The following is an 18,694-nucleotide window of genomic DNA, read 5'->3' on the forward strand; positions in this document are numbered from 1 at the left end:
ATCCTAATGCTAGATGGTGAAGGAGGGAGGGTAGTGATGTGCTGTAGAGAACTTTAGGCTTGATTTTTCTCTTATTCTTATTTTTACCCACTGTATAGAATGAGGGATGCCTGCTGATGCCCACTGACCTGCAGCTAGCCCTGGGACTGGGTTTGCTCACTTCCTTAGGTTGCTGAAGCACACTTCCTAGTTTGGAAACCCAAAGGGCACTCTATACTCACTGAGATCCTGTGCCCATTCTCTTTAAAAGTCCTGATACCACTTGGTGTAGAACTGAAGAGACTTTCCGATCTGAGATGTGTATTAGTTCTTTCTGCACCAGAAAGGATTTGTAAAGAGTTATGATCACATTGAACATGGTGAAGAAATAATCCTAATTTTTCTTTGACTACAATCAACAATGTATTTTTTAATTTTAATGCAGGGCTCCTGTTCTTTTAATAACAAACATTTCTCTGACATTTCAGTTTCTTTTCCACTCACTGTGCCATAAGACATTCTGTCAGGGTTTCTGGTTTCTTCAGGGAATTAACCTACAAGAGCGTGTATTGCAAACAATAAAATAGCTGCTTTCCATTGACAATAAAGGGGGGGGGGTTCTGTCCCCATCACTACTCTCCACCACCGCACCATCATAACTTCTGGGTTTCCTGCGTCTTCGGTGATGCCGCCATCCCCCAACCCCTTCCTCCGCAGCCCGGTGCTTCAGAGCTGTCTGCTGGGCCCCCGCGCGTGGTCCAGTCCTTCTTCAGCGCTCGCTTCCGACGGCACTAGGACCCAGGGAAGTCTCTGAGCGAGGTTCGCGGAAAGGCAGCCAGACTCCTCCTTATCTCCAGTGTCAAACTTGACATCAGCCTGCGAGCGGAGCATGGTAACTTCTCCAGCAATCAGAGCGCTCCCCCTCACATCAGTGGCATGCTTCATGGAGATATGCTCCTCTCACTGCCCTCTGCACCAGCAACATGGATTGTCACCTCTCCATCCTCCTTCTTCTCAGCTGCTCTGCTCTCCAGTGCTTCGGGGAACTGACTCTCCAACCTTCCAATGAAGGTAAGCCAGGTACCGCGACGCGCACAGACCTGCCCCGAGGGGCTAACGCTTTTCCAGGCACGTTTTCACCGTAGCGGTTTCAGGTCGCCGAGATGCCTCTGAATAAAGCACTTTGCTCTCAGAGTAAACTAAAGGTGCTTTTATTTTCGGCTGTCTTCTAAAGCACTTTTAGAGATAATTTTGGATTGCCTAGATGTAAAATGTGTTTTGAATCTGATACCAATTCAAGCAATTACCTTGTTTGCCCGTTTTAAACAGAAAGAAAAAAATCCTCCAGTTTTACAACCCGGTATGTTAATTGACAAATAGCCATGGTAGTATTTTATTTCCTAATTGTGACCATGTAGTGGTACTCTGAGAAGTTTAAAAGAATATTCTGCCCTCCTCTCTAGATTCTTTAGTATGTTTAAAGGTAATGACAGGTTGTTCCTACTTAGGATCATGGCATTTATGAATGGGCTAAAGGGAAATCGGAGTTTGTTGAAGCGCTGCTGTGTGTGCCTGTGTGTGTATTTATGTTGTAACTGCTGTATTGAAGGGATGTGTATCCCGCCAGGCGGTGGTTTGCTCTATGGAACAGGTTCTAGTGAGCAGCATATGCCACATTAACATAAGTAATATTTGTAGGAATTACAATAAGGTTAGACTGGATTTTCTTTGTTTAAGGGTTTATGCGAATAGGAGATTATATTTAATGAATAGTGAAACTCTCCTGGGTAGGTGTAGTAAATAACTGAACAGCAAATTGAGGAAGAATGTCCATATGCAGCAAATGGTATTTCCTTAATGTTGGGTTATTTATTTACCTCCTAATGGGCATTCGTTCCTTTTCAATGAATTAAAGTGCAAACCTAATATAAAGGACAATAATGTTTACTATAAGATTGCATGCTTAATAGACACATTGCCTTTTCCCTGTATATCTTTTGTGATCTATTCCTAATGATTTGTGAATACGATTGCTAACTCTTAAGACAAACTTTTCTGAATAATTGATTGCTTTCAAGCAACACTTACAATTTCTATTTCCTCTTAATCATTTTGAAGTTATAACAGTAACCTTTAGTAATTTATTTTGCAATTCAGCAAAACTGAGCAATTGATGTGCAAATGCTACGTTATATATTGTGTCACTCACTAAAAATATATTGGCAAGATGTTGCAACTATATATTGTATATATCATTTTTAGAAAAAACAAAAACTCAAGAATATTTAGCAACTTTTTAATTAAATATGAAAACTGCCTCTCATATTTGGTGACCTACTTTCAGTGCTAATAGAGCAGTTTTAATTTCATTCTTTCCTTAGTGACTGCTTTTATCAACTTGGCAGATTTCATTATTTTTTTTGTCTTTTTTATAGGGAAATTAAAAATTCTAACCTAGAAGGATCAAGAAATTATCTTACCTTCAAGTGAATTTTTTTTTTACAAATTAAATTAAAATGTTTATTTGAAAGTAATGGGCAATTATTTTTTTATGAATGAAAGGCAAGGGTAGTTATTTGTATAATGAGTAATGTATCAGTAATTTCAAATTAGTGTTTATACTTTTTGTTCCTTTGAAAATATTAAAGTATTGGTAATAGCTAGACAAACAGTAATATTATTCCCATATTGCTATGATAAATTGTATTTCTCCAGATGGAATATTTATAAACTATTTAGATAATGGACTTTAGTGAATTAATAATGCACAGGGATATAGCTGAGAGTCATTATTTTTTTGTGCAAAACATAACCTTTCAGTAAATTGCAAAAGGAAAAAAGGGCCGTTTAAACTCATTGATATTTATATAAAATTCATGAGTATTAATTTAATGAAGCAAGAATTATCAAGTGCAAGTTGCTTTTAAGCCACACTTTGTATATATTTGGGTATATAGTGCATATTATTATACAGGCATATATACATTAACAGTATGACTATATAAAGGTAAATACATTCAGAAAACTGACATGATTACATTTAATTTGCTTGGGCAAAAGTTTATCTATACATTGTTTATGGGATTATTCTTTACAGGTCATGTTCTATGGTAGTGTCTCTCTCTTCTGAAGTCATGAAGGAAAGGTTTGAAATAAAATTTAAAATAAATGATTTAACTTGGATAATATTTGAGTAAGATTTTAAATATGAATATTGAATACAATAGCTTGGGACTTAGTTGTAGATTTGAACAACATGAAAAGTGAAAAATCCAAGTATGCTCTAAGATTTTCATGCAATTTTCTAACAATGTCATTTGACTAAAAAGCAATGCTTCTGAAAATTCATATGTTGGGTAGAAGGAATAATGATAGAAAGAATCTCATTAATACAGCTTTCTGATATTAATGTTGAAAACTGAAATACAAAATATTAGGTTGCATTTAAAATACTATGCTCAAATTATATTTCCATACTACAGAAAACTTACTAGTGAAATTTACTAGAATTTACTCTGCAATCTATTATGAAGTTAGTCATGAAAGAACTCTAAGAGAACAAGATCCAAGCCATTGAGCTAATTGCTAGGAAATATGCCATTGTGTGACTTTTTCTTAATACTTGAGATTTGATAACCAAATATCAATTGTGAAATGCCATTAGTCCATGATAAGAGGAAAAAAGCTTAGAAAAAAGTTTAATATGAGCTTTCCTTTTCTAAATCCAGTTACAGATAACTTTCTAATATGCTATCAAGAAGATGATTCAAGATGATACTTTCTATGACTGGTCTCCTTGATAATTGTTTATAATTTTGATGATCACTTAAATCAAGAATTGACCTCTATGCATACATGGGATTGTTATACTTAGTGTTGTTAAAGAAGTTTATATATTTGCTCCTTGCTCCTTCCTATCAGATGGATGATGATAATGATAAATAAAAATAACTTTATGAAAAGGTTAAAGCTTGATATAAAGAACTATCACTAGTTCAATATCTTTTAACAATGGATAAAGTAATTTCTTTAGTCACTTTTCTACATTTGAAGGCTTCTGAGGCATAATTCACTGCTTATTCTTTAGTACATAATACACTTTTCAGTACATAACACATTTTACTATCTAACAGTGTTTATAAGTTAGATTACCTTTCACCTATAGAGCTCTTTACATTGAAAATCAGTTTTGAAAATAAAAGTCAATAAAATTCAATCTGCATATTTATATACTACTTATTTTGGGAGACTTTTATTGGAGTGTTGGGATACTGTTTGTATGAAGTGTATTTCACTGGACATAAGTCACCTAACTACTGAAGATACTATGTGATTGTTTAAAGCTTAAAAGTAAAACTTAGAGATGAACACTGTATGTTTCCCTTTGAATATTAGGCAAATAATGGAGACAATATACATTTAAATAATATATTTTTCCCTTTTTAAAAATTATTATGAACTGGCATCATTTTCATGTATAAACACTTATCCTCAAACAATAATACACTGACTGAAATATTTATAGGAAACTAAGCTATCATATCATCTTTATAGTTTTAAGAAGAGGGCTTACATTTGCTTTTAATGGCATTTTATCATTCTAGACTAAATAATTGAATGCATTATACATTTTCGTAACTTAATAGCTCACCTAATAGCTTGCCCCTACTTCCCCCTAACAGTTATAACTATGCTATTTGCCTGGAGGTAGGAGAAACCTTAATTTCACTATTTTATAACCCACAACAGTTAACACTTGACCTAGGTCATTAACAGGATTATCAGCAAATTTGTTTAAGCTTTTACTGACAACCTGAATTGCTACGATAATATTTTGATTGTGCCGGAAAGAAACTTCTTGTAACCTCTCAAAATCTATCATGAAATTAATTCATTCTGAATCTATATCTTCCTAAAGACTAATATTGATAATAATTCAAGTGGGGAAATGTCCACTTTGACGCTCCATTCTCCTCACCCTTATATATCACACCATTCTTGCCCTTGTCATAAACAAGCAATTAAAAACTCTTAAATAGTAAATGTTCTGGCAATAACAATAGACTTACAGATACAAACCAGCTTCATTGTAACTATCAACAGTTTCAATTTTATACTTTTTTATTGATGACCTAGTTAATATCATTTTTTTTGCCCATTTCAAGATATAAAGTCAATTGAATAGGTTTATAACTCAGAAGCAACTAGAACCAATAACAGAAACTACAAATAATAAAACACCATTACCCCATGTGAGATTATGGTGGCATTTTATATAAAGTTGCCTTTCCCATGCAATGCTAGTAACTGGAAGCTACAATGAAAAGAACTTAAAATTAACATAAACATTTTAAACAAAATGTTGTGCACAATCAGAACATAAATGTATTTTTACACTGTGTAGTCAGTTCAGAGAGTTTCATGTGAAGACTTTTATTGCTTAAGTTTAATTTTGGTTTACTTTTTGCTTGTATAAACAATACAGTAGTTTCACCTTGACTTGTAAAAAACTTATTGTCCTTAAAGATTTAATAAGATTCTTTATTATGTCCATATATTATCCATATTTTAATATTCAAATTTTTGTATGTTCTTTAAGAGTCCTTCACTTTTGATAGTTTTTCAAAATAACTCTCATGAAGATCCTTAATGTTAAAATTGTTTCTGAAACTCTGGAATTTTTCTGAAATAAAATATATGTAATTTTTAAATATCAAATAATCAGTTACATATGCAAAGGATTTTTAAAGGCAAAACATATTTCCACAGTATATTTGATTTACTAATTTCAACACAAATGGAAACAGCAAGAACTGTTCTTGAGAGTTACATTTTCCAAGTCATAAAATCTTCAAGAAAATATTAATAAAACTTTCCACAAATCATCAAAACTCGATAAGTTCTTACAGACATTTACTTACTAAGAAATCTGTGATGTGGGTTACCTTTGATTTTAGTCATTTTCCAATGATTTTGTTTGGCATAAATACTAGATGGAAGGCGAATATGTATTTCTTGGAAGAACACTAAGTTTTACAAATCATTTTCTGTCAAGATCCTCAATTTTACTTTTTAATGCACATTTGTCTTTTAAATTTTTAATAAACCTAATTATTTTAATTCCTGTTTGATAAAAGATTTAGAAAAACAGATGCAGGTGTCCCCTTTTTTATTCTGTTTTCAGAGATCTGGATTTTATCACCAGGGAGGGTCAGAGCAGGGCTTTTACCAAGTGCACAAGTAGCTTTCCACAGATTTTTCAAATAAAGGGATGACTGGTGGTGTAAAACATTCATTTTATTATTCATCCAAGTATACTGAAAACCAGAGTATAGAATTTATTTCTAAGAAATTTGAAGACCTTAATTTTTCTGCAATGACTTTAGAAATAAAAGCATTGTTGGACATTTATAAAACGCAAAGGATTCCAAGCCACAAATCAATCTAGGCAGACACTTCTGCGAATCAGGGTGTGGGCACATGTACACACTGGGATTTCACTCTCTGGGTCTGTTACCAGCTCCCTAGAATCAGGTAGTTCTTAGAATCTGGCAGAAGCTTTTCTCCTGGAAAACTCAAGTCTGAAAGTCAACAAGTTTTAGTTTGGCTCCTATCAGCTTTCTGTGAAATTAAAAAAAAAAAAAAAAAAAAGTGGTGGATTACAAAGAGAAAAAAAGACTTTGCAAGAGGAAAAGAAAATAAAAAGTCGATTAAAAAGATGGAGAGGTAGAGAAATGCTAAGGTTCTAAAACCAGTAATACATATTTTGCTTAAAAGAAAAATATCGCCTGAAGCATCTGGCTAATCGGTGTGGTTTTTTTTTTTTAATTAAATCTCTAAAAATCTGCACATACACAAAAAAGGGTGTGTGTTTGGGGAGGGGTCGGGGTGAGGGGAGTTGCGTGCTTTTGTTTCTCCTCTCAAGTTTACAGATTTTGATTTTTCCCCTGAAGAAAGTATTTTATCTAGGAAAGTTTTGAAAGTGTAAGCCAAACCCTCTTTGGAAGCCTGGGCAAATACATGTGGAGGATGGATGGAATCAAAACCAGTTCAGCAAATAAAGCCTCCAGCTTGGAGTGATGTTATTAAACTGGAAGCCCTGAGTGGGGAACCCCCTCCCTCCCTTCATTTTCTAAACCGTGTCCTGCTGTTCCAGTCAAAGCAGAGGGTGAAAATCCACATAATCCAAACCAACATGATGAAGTCAGAATAATAGGCAAGGAAAGAGGGGGAAAACAAGTGGCAGCACTGTACAAACAAACTGTGGTGAATAACCTTTGCCAGGAACTGGGGTGGCCGCAGGAGCGAAGACGCTTCTTTTCCTTCGCATCACACCCCCCACATCTGCAAATGCAGTACTGATTAGATTTCCAGGTATGCCCTGAGAAATTTTAGCGCGAAGCAGAGCTTTACAGGGAGGGAAAGGGGTGTGGCGACAGAGAGATGAACAGAGGCCCTCGAGGCCACCACACCCACCACCATGGCATCTTAACCTCAAATTACGCTCCGCCGCCGGCACCAGGCTCTTCGGTGCGGCGGGAAAACGGAGTCTCCCAACAATTCGCTACTTTTCACTCCGCGTCGGATTCAAGATCGGATCAGAAATCCCGACTCCGGGGCCACGTCCCCCAGTTCAGCTCTCGGGGTTCGGTGGGTTCTTTGTGCCCGAGCCATCTCCGCGCCAGGCGGCCAAAGCGCGCGGCCAGAGCGCTGCGAGCAGGCGCGCCCCCCGGGGGCGGCGGACAGCGGGAAGGCGCGGACCCCCGCGGGGGCCGGCTTCTCCCAGCCGGCGGGCGCAGGGCGCCAGGCGCTCGCGGCCGGGGCGGAGACTGGAGCCGGGCGAGCGCGAGGGCGCCAAGTTCCGCGGCAACGAGCGCCGGGCGGAGGCGGGGCGGACGAGAGGCAAACGTGCGCCCTCTGCCTGCGGCCGCGGGGCTGCCGCGGCTCGGAGAGGCGGCGCCCAGCTCACCACCTGGACTCCCCTCACCTGGGGAGCCCGGTAGCTCCTGGGACGGGCCGGGCAAGTCCTGAGTTTAACCACAGACTTTGACGCGAAGTCTCTGTCGCCCCCCCTACTCTCAACCCTCTTCCCCCCAGCGTTGTCAGCCTCTTCAACGTGGCGCGGTCCCCTCCCTAGGTTCCCCGGCTGCCACGTGACAGGTGCAGGAGGAGGACTCAGTTCTCCAGGGTTCTCAGCGCTCCCCGCAGAGTTGGGAGACCAGACCCGTTCTCTTGGGACGAACCTGAGACCTCCACTGTCCTGCTTGCTGCTCTCTTTCCCTACCACTTCGCTAATTGTTGAATTTTTCAAAAGACCTGTCCTTTAGTCTCTGGACGAAAATGAACCTTTTTTTTTTTTTTCCAGTTTTCTTTAAAACTATTTATTAATGCCAAACTGTTAAGGGCCCTCAGCGCTAAGGGGTATGTTCACAGACCCTATCTCCACCCTCGTGCACAATCAAAAGTTATCTGTTTTCCCCTAAGGCCCCTCTGTTTGATTGACACTCTTTAAAAATTATAACAGGATTTCCCACTCTTCTGATTTTGGGAGTAAGCCCGGAATGGGCCAGATGGGTTTCTGGGAGCAGTGTTGTCGAGGTAGATTAGTAGTGGGGATAACGCTAAAGTTTGTGTGGTCTTCAGAACTTTAGTGTTTTTCATAAAAGATAGAATTGTTGAAAATCCAGGGCATACCCAAACTAAATAATGGCCTCAGTGTAATGCCCCCTAATCAGAAAACACACAGAGTTCCACTGGTTGGAAAGATTTTTTCCCTTACATTATCATTCAGTACTTACTGAACCTCATTTAATCTTAAAGCACCTCTAAAGAAAGTATTGTGACTTCTCGCATTTTACAACTGAGAAAACTAAATAAACATCATAATAAAGTAGGAACTGATTCAGGCCCTCTCCTGTCTGTCTTCTGATTTTAACCTTATATTTTTTTCCTGTACACAAATGCCTGTAAATTAAGGAGGTATCCTTCTATTTAGGAAAAGCTCTAGTTTCTTAATCTTAATCCTACTGAGGATACTAATTTGTCTTGGGACTTGCAGGGAAAACTTAGAAATAGAGTATTGGAGTGAAAATTTAGACTTCAAAGTACTTTTTAAATAAGTACTTTCAGGAAAGTACTTCAAAGAGTACTTTGAATCTGCTGTGTTTACCCTCATAAATTATGATCATCTGGAAGAGTTAGGGACTCACTAAGAAAACCAAGAAAATTTGATGTGGACCCAGGAATAGGAGATGTGATGTGATCTGTGATGTGTTTTCTTCACACATTCCTCCTCTGTCTTCCTTTCCTGACACTCAAACTCTGCTTACCCTGGAAAATTTCTTCTCAAGAATTCCATACACAGAGAGTGTGAGGCAATTGTCACTGTAACTTGGATGTGATTTTTTTTTTTTTTTCTAAAAATGAAGCATGGATTGACTACTGGAATTGTCATAAAGGTCAGTAATGGGTGAAAGTGGAACTTGGCCTAAAAAGTAGACCTCAATTTCTGTGGAAACTTTCCCGTTTATAAAAGATAATTTATAAATTACTTAAGATGAGAAAGTAAATTATAAAGATTTATCTCCTCTTTTATAAAAACACTTGTACTGTATTTAAGTGGAGACATTGAGAAAGGTAGCTAAACAAGAGTTTTGAAAGGTAGCAAATTAAATTGGGGGCAATTATATTTTTCGTGTGGGTATTTCAGCACATATGTTTTGCATTAATTGCTGCAATAAATTCTGTTAACCTGGCAAAGAGCAAAAATAGCATATTGATGACATCAGGCTTTCACATCAGAAAGCTGCTTTCAGTATCTTCCTTTCTTCGCTGTAATGTGAAATAAAAAATTTTTCAAACCTGTTACCCTTTAGGTTCCCAATGAGTTTTCTAACCACTCAAGCTATTGGCACATTTTCCGTGAGCAAAGGGTTAACAGCAAACTTTTGTTTTCTCATTTCTGAAGGATTAGAATCAACAACTAGTTTCCCTGCTATTTAATGTTATAGTTCACATATGATTTTGGAGAGCTCTCTCAAATCAAGAAAATGTGACTTCAAAGTCTCCAAACTGAGTTGCCTCTCATTTTAAGACAAAAATTCTTGACAGATTATGTAATGTGGACTGAAGCAAAGGGAGAAACCTGGATTTACTTTATTGCTGATAAGTCTAATCAATATCAAAATGATTACATCTTGAATTTTCTATATAGTCATTAAGGGGAGGTTAATTTATTATCTTTTAAATAATATTTAAAGATAGATCAATAAACTTATTTTGTACAAAAAAATAATAATAATACCCATTCCCCAACCCCCACCCCTTCTTTGATGAAAAATGAGACTTTAAAGTTTACTTTTTGCCAGTGATAAAGATAGTTGGTTTCTAATCAATATGAAATTTAGATATTTTCCACTTCAGGATGAGTAAGAGAAACAGAGAACAGCTTGTTAGTAGTTAACATATACTTCATTCCCCTATTTTCAAATGTAATTTAGCAATTAATACAATTCTATAGATTTTAGACAGATACACTTTTTGATTTTATATGGTAGTAGTCTTCACACTGAAAAGTTAGGCTGGGAAGCTGATTTGCAGTCATTTCCTTGTAGACTGAATAATCCTCTGGTTAACAGACCAACACTCTGAGGAAGTCTATGAGCAGCCCAGTGTGTGTGTGTGCGTGTATGTAACCAGCAGTATTGTCTTCTTAGAAAACTGAACCACTCCCACACTGTGCACAAAATTTTAGGGATGAATATTTACCTTTTGAAATGAAGTAAAATTCTGTTTTCCTGAATTACAGATTGGTGATGCTAAAAAATAAAAGCAATCATTTGTTTATCTGTCACTGTCTAATCTTGTTAATTTTCCCCAACTGGACCCTTCATCACTGATAATATTCAAAAATGACATAAAGCTACAGTTATATCCAAATTTTTATTTTCCCCTTCAATATGCCAAAGCTAGTTATGGTATGTTTCGTATTTTGACAGAATGAAAAGAACTGGCATCATAACAGGAACTGTAAATAGAAGTTAAATAGGGTTGTTATTCTTTCATTAAATATATAAACTCCATCAAATATTATAGCCAGTGCCAAATCTTGAAAATATTTTTAAAGAGGCAGAATAAAAGAGAATAATATTTTTCTCTTGGTTTAGTTTTACTATCTAGTTTACCACAAATAAGTTAACACTCATTTACATTAAATCAAGAAAGATAAACTCAGAGATTTTATTATGATGTTCTTGACATTTCTGATGTGAAATTATAATGATTTGATAGTCCTTTTTATTTAAAAATAAAAGGTTTCCAAGTGTAATTATATATATATTTCATCCAACTGAACAAGTTAGATTAATCTATGCTTACAATGATGATTTATCTATTTTTTTAGGCACAACTGCTTTTTTTCCTTAAACATTTATACATTGAAGAAGGACAATTTTTCTTCTGCTTAAAAGTGATGTCTAAAATAATTCTAAATGTTTTAATATCTTTTAACAATATATACACGATTAAAGAAGAAAAAATCTAAAAATGTATTAAATTAATATCCCTTTATATTTTTCTTTCCAAAGGTGATCCTTTGGAAACTAAGGTTTACAACCCTGGCCCTAGTGAAAACATTAGAACTCTATATTTAAATTCAAAGGCATACATTTAAAAACCATTAAAATTAAGAAAAAATTAAGGAAAAAATTAACTCATCTTTCATACCAAAATAGTTTGTTTTTTGCATTCATTTATTTACGAAGTAGTGAATACCTGATGTTTAGTTACTGGATTTTGGAAAAGAAGGTTATCAGTAGTCGCATATTGAATGGCCTTGAAAGATAACGACTTAGTTGGGACAAATGACTACAAAATGAATACTTACATAAAAACTTCTAACATAGGTATAAAAGTTGTTAAAATGCAATATGAATCTTTAAACTAGCTGCCTAAAACAGTCCTGGAAGTAAAAGGGGAGAGTTTTTTTTTTAAAAGGTTTTAAAATAAAGTTAAAAATAACAACAATAAGTTAATAAAAACAAAGATTGTAGATTACATGACTTGCCTAATTTCATGTGTTAGGGATGACTATAACCCAGATTTTATTTTTTTACCATATAGAGGTAGAAAACTTTAAATACATATACAAGTAAAAAGCACTTCTGAAAGAACTGAACATTCAGAAATAGCTATTTCAGTAGGCACATATCTAAGCTCAATGTAAATTCTGTGTGAACACATCCATATACATACGTGTGTGTATTGGAAAGGCACATGATTGAATATGAAAAAGGCCATCCCCAAATAGAAGCTTCTATTGGCTCTATTCATATTATGACTACACTACCAAGAAAAAGCACACCAAGGTTTATCTGAATGCTACATTCTCCTGCAGCGATGAATGAAGTTTCCTGACCATCTCTAGCACAATGACCTAATCACGCTAGTTTCCTGACCTAATCGTTTGATGCTTTCCATTGACACTATGCTCCTAATATGGAAAATAAAGGCCTAGAGTTGTGAATTAAAGTGATAGGCATGTGGCACTTCACTGGATCGTTTGTGGGCTTTTATAGAAACACATATTTACACCTTGAAGAGTTGTGTGTGTGTGTGTGTGTGTGTGTGTGTGTATGTATGTTTATTCAACAGTCATGATGTAGGATAACAAGTTGAGATTTAATAATCCTATAGAATATGATGTCAAAGTTATATCCTGATTTTTTTTCCAGAAATTTAAACAATTTATTCTGAATTGGGCTTCTTTTAAAATTAAAACAAGTTTTGTGATATAAAAAGATCCAAAGAATGTTTTTCAATTGAAATTTTGCTTCATCACAATACTTTATGTTCCTTATGTTAAAATTTGAACCCTTATATACAAGGGACTTCCAGACACATTTTTATGTTGAAAATAACTACTATATTATAATTGTTTTACAGGCCATTTGCTTATTATATTGCATTTTCATAGCCTTTGTTCAAACCCTGACTAACAGAGCTTACATTTACTAATAAAAGCTTAGTAATCAAGTGATATAAGAGAATATATACCAAGACAGCCTGAATTTGTGGTGTGATGGCAAATATATGTACTAAAGTTTGAGCACAGATTTGTCCTAATGATTTTATATAATTTCAAATTGAGTGATGTATTTTAACTTTTTAATCTGTTTAAAAAATCCTTTCAAATTAGAAATAAACAAGTTTTTTTCTGTTAGTTCTGGAACATTTAAAAAAACTAAAATGTGTTGCAGAAGTACAATGTTTACATAATCATTAATGTTCTGCTTTTAGTATCTTACATTTTAGGAAACACATTTCACTTGTCTAAATGATTCATAATATAGGTTGACAATGCACAGAAACAAAGAGAACTGTGATTCTACGGACTGCTATCAAAGCTGAGGCTGTTAATGTAGTAACACTTCACTGATGGTAGAACATCCCCACTCATTTATGTGAGATAATTATTTTGTTATAAGTACACATTCCCAAGAGATATTTTAATAGCTGTTTTCTCCATAAAAGTATTGGACTCAGAATGACCTTCAGAGTTTTAAGATTAATAAGGAAAAAAAGAAAATTCTAACACTTTAAAAACAGCATAGAGTTAACATTTACTAAGGTATCTGAGTTTCAAGTGGAATTTTGGTCTGTATTTCTGTTATTTCCTTGAGCTGGTCTAGTTATGAGAACACAGACATCTTACTGTGAGACTGTGTTTTCATTCCAACAAACGCTTCCTGCTGTCAGCAAAGATTGAGATGTGGCAGCTAATTACAGTTTCTTCCTTGATCGGGGCCTGCCTGTATATGAGTTAATCAAAAATTATTGTCTAGCATTGTTAATCACAAATGTCTAGCACTACAGAATTTTTTTAAAAATTATACATTATTATTTTAGTTGGTTATTTAATAGAGAAGCCTATACATTCTCTGGCGGATCTTCCCACCCCAGGAATCAAACCAGCATCTTCTGCATTCCAGGTGGATTCTTTACCAACTGAACTATCAGTTCAGTTCAATTCAGTTGCTCAGTCGTGTCTGACTCTTTGCGACCCCATGAATCGTAGCATGCCAGGCCTCCCTGTCCATCACCAACTCCCAGAGTTCACCCAAACCCATGTCCATCAAGTCGGTGATGCCATCTAGCCATCTCATCCTCTGTTGTCCCCTTCTCCTCCTGCCCTCAATCCCTCCCAGCATCAGACTCTTTTCGAATGAGTCAACTCTTCACATGAGGTGGCCAAAGTATTGGAGTTTCAACTTGAACATCAGTCCTTCCAATGAAAACCCAGGACTGATCTCCTTTAGGATGGACTGGTTGGATCTTCTTGCAGTCCAAGGGACTCTCAAGAGTCTTCTTCAACACCACAGTTCAAAAGCATCAATTCTTCGGCACTCAGCTTTCTTCACAGTCCAACTCTCACATCCATCCATGACCACTGGAAAAGACATAGCCTTGGCTAGATGGACCTTTGTTGGCACAGTAATGTCTCTGTTTTTTAATATGCTGTCTAGGTTGGTCATAACGTTCCTTCCAAGGAGTAAGCATCTTTTAATTTCATGGTTGCGATCACCATCTGCAGTGATTTTGGAGCCCCCTGCAAAATAAAGTCTGCCACTGTTTCCACTCTTTTCCCATCTATTACCAATGAAGTGATGGGACCAGATGCCATGATCTTCGTTTTCTGAATGGTGAGCTTTAAACCAACATTTTCACTCTCCTCTTCCACTTTCATCAGTAGGCTTTTTCATTCCTCTTTACTTTCTGCTATAAGGGTGGTGTCGTCTGCATATCTGAGGTTATTGATATTTCTCCCAGCAGTCTTGATTCCAGCTTGTGCTTCTTCCAGCCCAACGTTTTTCATGATGTACTCTGCCTATATGTTAAATAATCAGGGTGACAATATACAGCCTTGGCGTGCTCCTTTTCCTATTTGGAACCAGTCTGTTGCTGCAAGTCCAGCTGTAACTGTGGCTTCCTGACCTGCATACAGGTTTCTCAAGAGACATGTCAGATGGTCTGGTATTCCCATGTCTTGAAGAATTTTCCACAGTTTAATGTGATCTACACAGTCAAAGGCTTTGGCATAGTCAATAAAGCAGAAATAGATGTTTTTCTGGAACTCTCTTGCTTTTTCGATGATTCAGCGGATGTTGGCAATTTGATCTCTGGTTCCTCTGCCTTTCCTAAAACCAGCTTGAACATCCGGAAGTTCACAGTTCACATATTGCTGAAGCCAGGCTTAGAGAATTTTGAGCATTACTTTACTAGTGTGTGAGATGAGTGCAATTGTGTGGTAGTTCAAGCATTCTTTGGCATTGCCTTTCTTTGGGATTGGAATGAAAACTGACCTTTTCTGTTTTCTGAGCTATTAAGGAAGCCCTAATAGAGAAATTGCCATAAATTAATATTCTATGACACAAAATGCCAGTAAAATTTAAGATTATAGGAAGTTTTATCTGCACACAATAGATTATAGTTGACTTCATTTTTAGTTTAAAAACATTTTTATAATTTTTGGTCTGTGAGATAGAATACTAATGATCTATTACAAAGATGTTTTCATTATGTTTGAAAGTGAAAGTGAAAGTCGCTCAGTTGTATCCGACTCTCTTATGACCCTATTGCCGATACCGTCCAATGCATTCTCCAGGCCAGAGTCTGCAGCCTTTCCCTTCTCCAGCAAATCTTCCCAACCCAGGAATCGAACCAGGGTCTCCTGTATTGCAGGTGGATTCTTTACCAACTGAGCTATTAGGGAAGCCCTTACATTATGTTTCAGTTCAGTTCAGTTCAGTCACTCAGTCGTGTCCAACTCTTTGAGACCCCATGAATTACAGGACGCTAGGCCTCCCTGTCCATCACCAACTCCCAGAGTTCACTCAAACTCATGTCCATCGAGTCGGTGATGCCATCCAGCCATCTCATCCTCTGTCGTCCCCTTCTCCTCCTGCCTCCAATCCCTCCCAGCATCAGAGGCTTTTCCAATGAGTCAACTCTTCTCATGAGGTGGCCAAAGTATTGGAGTTTCAGCTTTAGCATCAGTCCTTCCAAAGAACAACCAGGACTGATCTCCTTTAGAATGGACTGGTAGGATCTCCTTGCAGTCCAAGAGGACTGTCAATAGTCTTCTCCAACACCACAGTTCAAAAGCATCAATTCATCAGCACTCAGCTTTTTTCAGTCCAACTCTCACATCCATACATGACCACTGGAAAAACCATAGCCTTGAATAGATGGACTCTTGTTGGCAAAGTAATGTCTCTGCTTTTTAATATGCTACCTTATGTTTAGGTAGAAATAAATATAAACAGGAAGTCCACCAGAACTGTTAAGTAAGAATAGTTAATCCTAGTGGATAAAAGTTATGTTGAAATATCAATAGATAACTTTATTGATAAAACTGACCTCTAAATTTCTTGTCAATGGCATACTCAAATGTGAACAGTAAAAACGAAACGCTGAGCTTCGGTAGACTCTTGTCAGAAAATAAATCTTGATTTCTTGATTCCGTGTTATGATTGACCAGAGTAATAGATAAAGAATTACAACATTGATATCAAAATTTATTACTTCCTTTATCATTTACTTCTATATGTGACATTTAAGTATAACCAAAGAGCAGATTAAAGTAGTATTCTGCTATCTGTAACTAGAGAAAAGCTATACTTTTCATCATAACAGAAAGTGATGAAAATAATAGAGATAAATAGTGTACAAGAAATGTAGCTGAGACAATTAGAGTGATGCTGTAAACGGGAAAGAAAAAATATTTTTTTAGTAAAAAGACGTAATCAATGATGGGTTTGTTTTCTACTGTAGTGATTTCCTAATTATTTGCAACTGGTTATAAAAGTACCTTATAACTGAAGGTTTTACAGGAAAATATGTCTATTATTACAAGTCTGAAATTCTTTGGCCCTTAAACCCTACTGTTCACCTTGAAATTTCTAAAGGTTTTCATAAAATGCAACTATAGCATTACTACAATGTGTATATATATGCAAAGTGTATATATAAAAATACACTTAAATAATTGAAAGGATCTTCTACTTCAGTAAGAAATTGTGAGATTTAGTTTTGCAAATTATTTTGCACTGTCTGTATATTTGCAGCACTGAATTTGTAAGAGGAGAATGTTTGTTTAACTCAGTCTTTCTAAGTGAGCAGATAGCCACTATGAATCAAAATTTTGAAATGCTCTTGAAAAAATCTTGGTGTATTAATGATTCTTTAAAAGTAGAACTCCAGAAATTTATGCTATAGTTTTTCATCTCTCCTTACTGAAAACATTTGTTTGGAAAAACATACTTTAATGGCTGAGTCCTTTAAAGAAGTGTTACTGCATTCTTAGTAGTAAGAAGGGAAGGTGGTGTACATTCTTGACACAGAAAGTTCTTCATGACATTGACAATGTCAGTGAGCAGAGGAGTAGATGTTTGATTCTATCTCTTCATTATAATAGAGGGTGGGGATAGAAGAGAAGCAAGACTCCTGGGCATCTTAAATCCATAATTAAGGAGGAATAGTGATAGTAAAGATCAATGCAAGGAATGCAAGCAAGGTTTCCTTCTTTCCAGAAGCACTTACAACCAATCTAAGCCAGGTTTGCTGTTGTTGTTCAGTCGCTGAGTCCTGTCTGACCTTTGACCCCATGGACTGCATCACAACAGGCTCACTATTTCCTGGAGTTTACTCAGTATTATGTCCGTTGAGTTGGTGATGCTATCCAACCATCTTATCCTCTGCCTCCCTCTTCTCCTTTCGCCTTCAATCTTTCCCAGCATCAGGCTCTTTTCCAATGAGTCAGCTCTTCACATCAGGTGGCCAAAGAATTGGAGTTTCAGCTTCAGCATCAGTCCTTCCAAAGAATATCATGGTTGATTTCCTTTAGGATTGACTAGTTTGATCTCTTTGTTGTCCAGGGGACTCTCAAGAGTCTTCTTCAGCACCATAGTCCAAAAGCATCAATTCTTTGGTGTTCAGCCTTCTTTATGGTCATACTTTCACATCCATACATGACTACTGGAAAAATCACAGCTTTGACTGTATGGACCTTTGCCAGCAAAGTGATGTCTCTGCTGTTTAATATGCCCCCCCCCCCCCCGCACCAGGTTTGTCAAAGCTTTCCTTCCAAGGAGCAATTGTCTTTTAATTTTATGGTTTTATGGCTACAGTCACCATCCACAGTGATTTTGGAGACCAAGAAAATTAAAACTATCACTGTTTCCACATTTTCCCCTTTCTATTTGCCGTGAAGTGATAAGACTATTTGCCATGATCTTAGTTTTTTGAATACTGAGTTCTAAGCCAGCCTTTTGACTCCTCTTTCACCCTCATCATTAGGCTGTTTAGTTGCTCTTTATTTTGTGCTATTACAGTAACATCTGCATATCTGAAGCTGTTGACAATTCCCTCAGCAATCTTGATTCCAGCTGTAATTCATCCAGTCTGGCATTTCCCATGATGTGCTCTGCATATAAGTTAAATAAACAAGGTGACAATATACTGCCTTGTCATACTCCTTTACCAGTTTTGAACCAGTCTGTTGTTCCATGTCCAGTTCTAATTGTTGCTTCTTGACTCACATATAAATTTGTAGGAAGCAGGTAGGGTGGTCTGCTATTCCCATCTCTTTAAGAATTTTCCACAGTTTGTTGTGATCCACACAGTTAGCAACTTTAACATAGTCAATGAAGCAGAAGTA

At 36.4% G+C, this 18,694-nt stretch overlaps 1 protein-coding gene across 1 annotated transcript in view; it reads left to right on the forward strand.

The window, feature by feature from the left end:
• Window positions 744-18,694, forward strand: part of EPHA3 (EPH receptor A3) — a 409,122-nt gene continuing 391,171 nt past the window's right edge. Inside the window, exon 1 of the mRNA XM_005674802.2 lies at window positions 744-1,050. Within this exon, the coding sequence (XP_005674859.1) occupies window positions 963-1,050 (88 nt within the window). The 5' untranslated portion in view covers window positions 744-962. The remainder of the gene's footprint in view (window positions 1,051-18,694) is intronic.

This window comes from Capra hircus, chromosome 1, assembly GCF_001704415.2.
Source record: "Capra hircus breed San Clemente chromosome 1, ASM170441v1, whole genome shotgun sequence".
Classification (NCBI taxonomy): Eukaryota; Metazoa; Chordata; class Mammalia; order Artiodactyla; family Bovidae; genus Capra; species Capra hircus.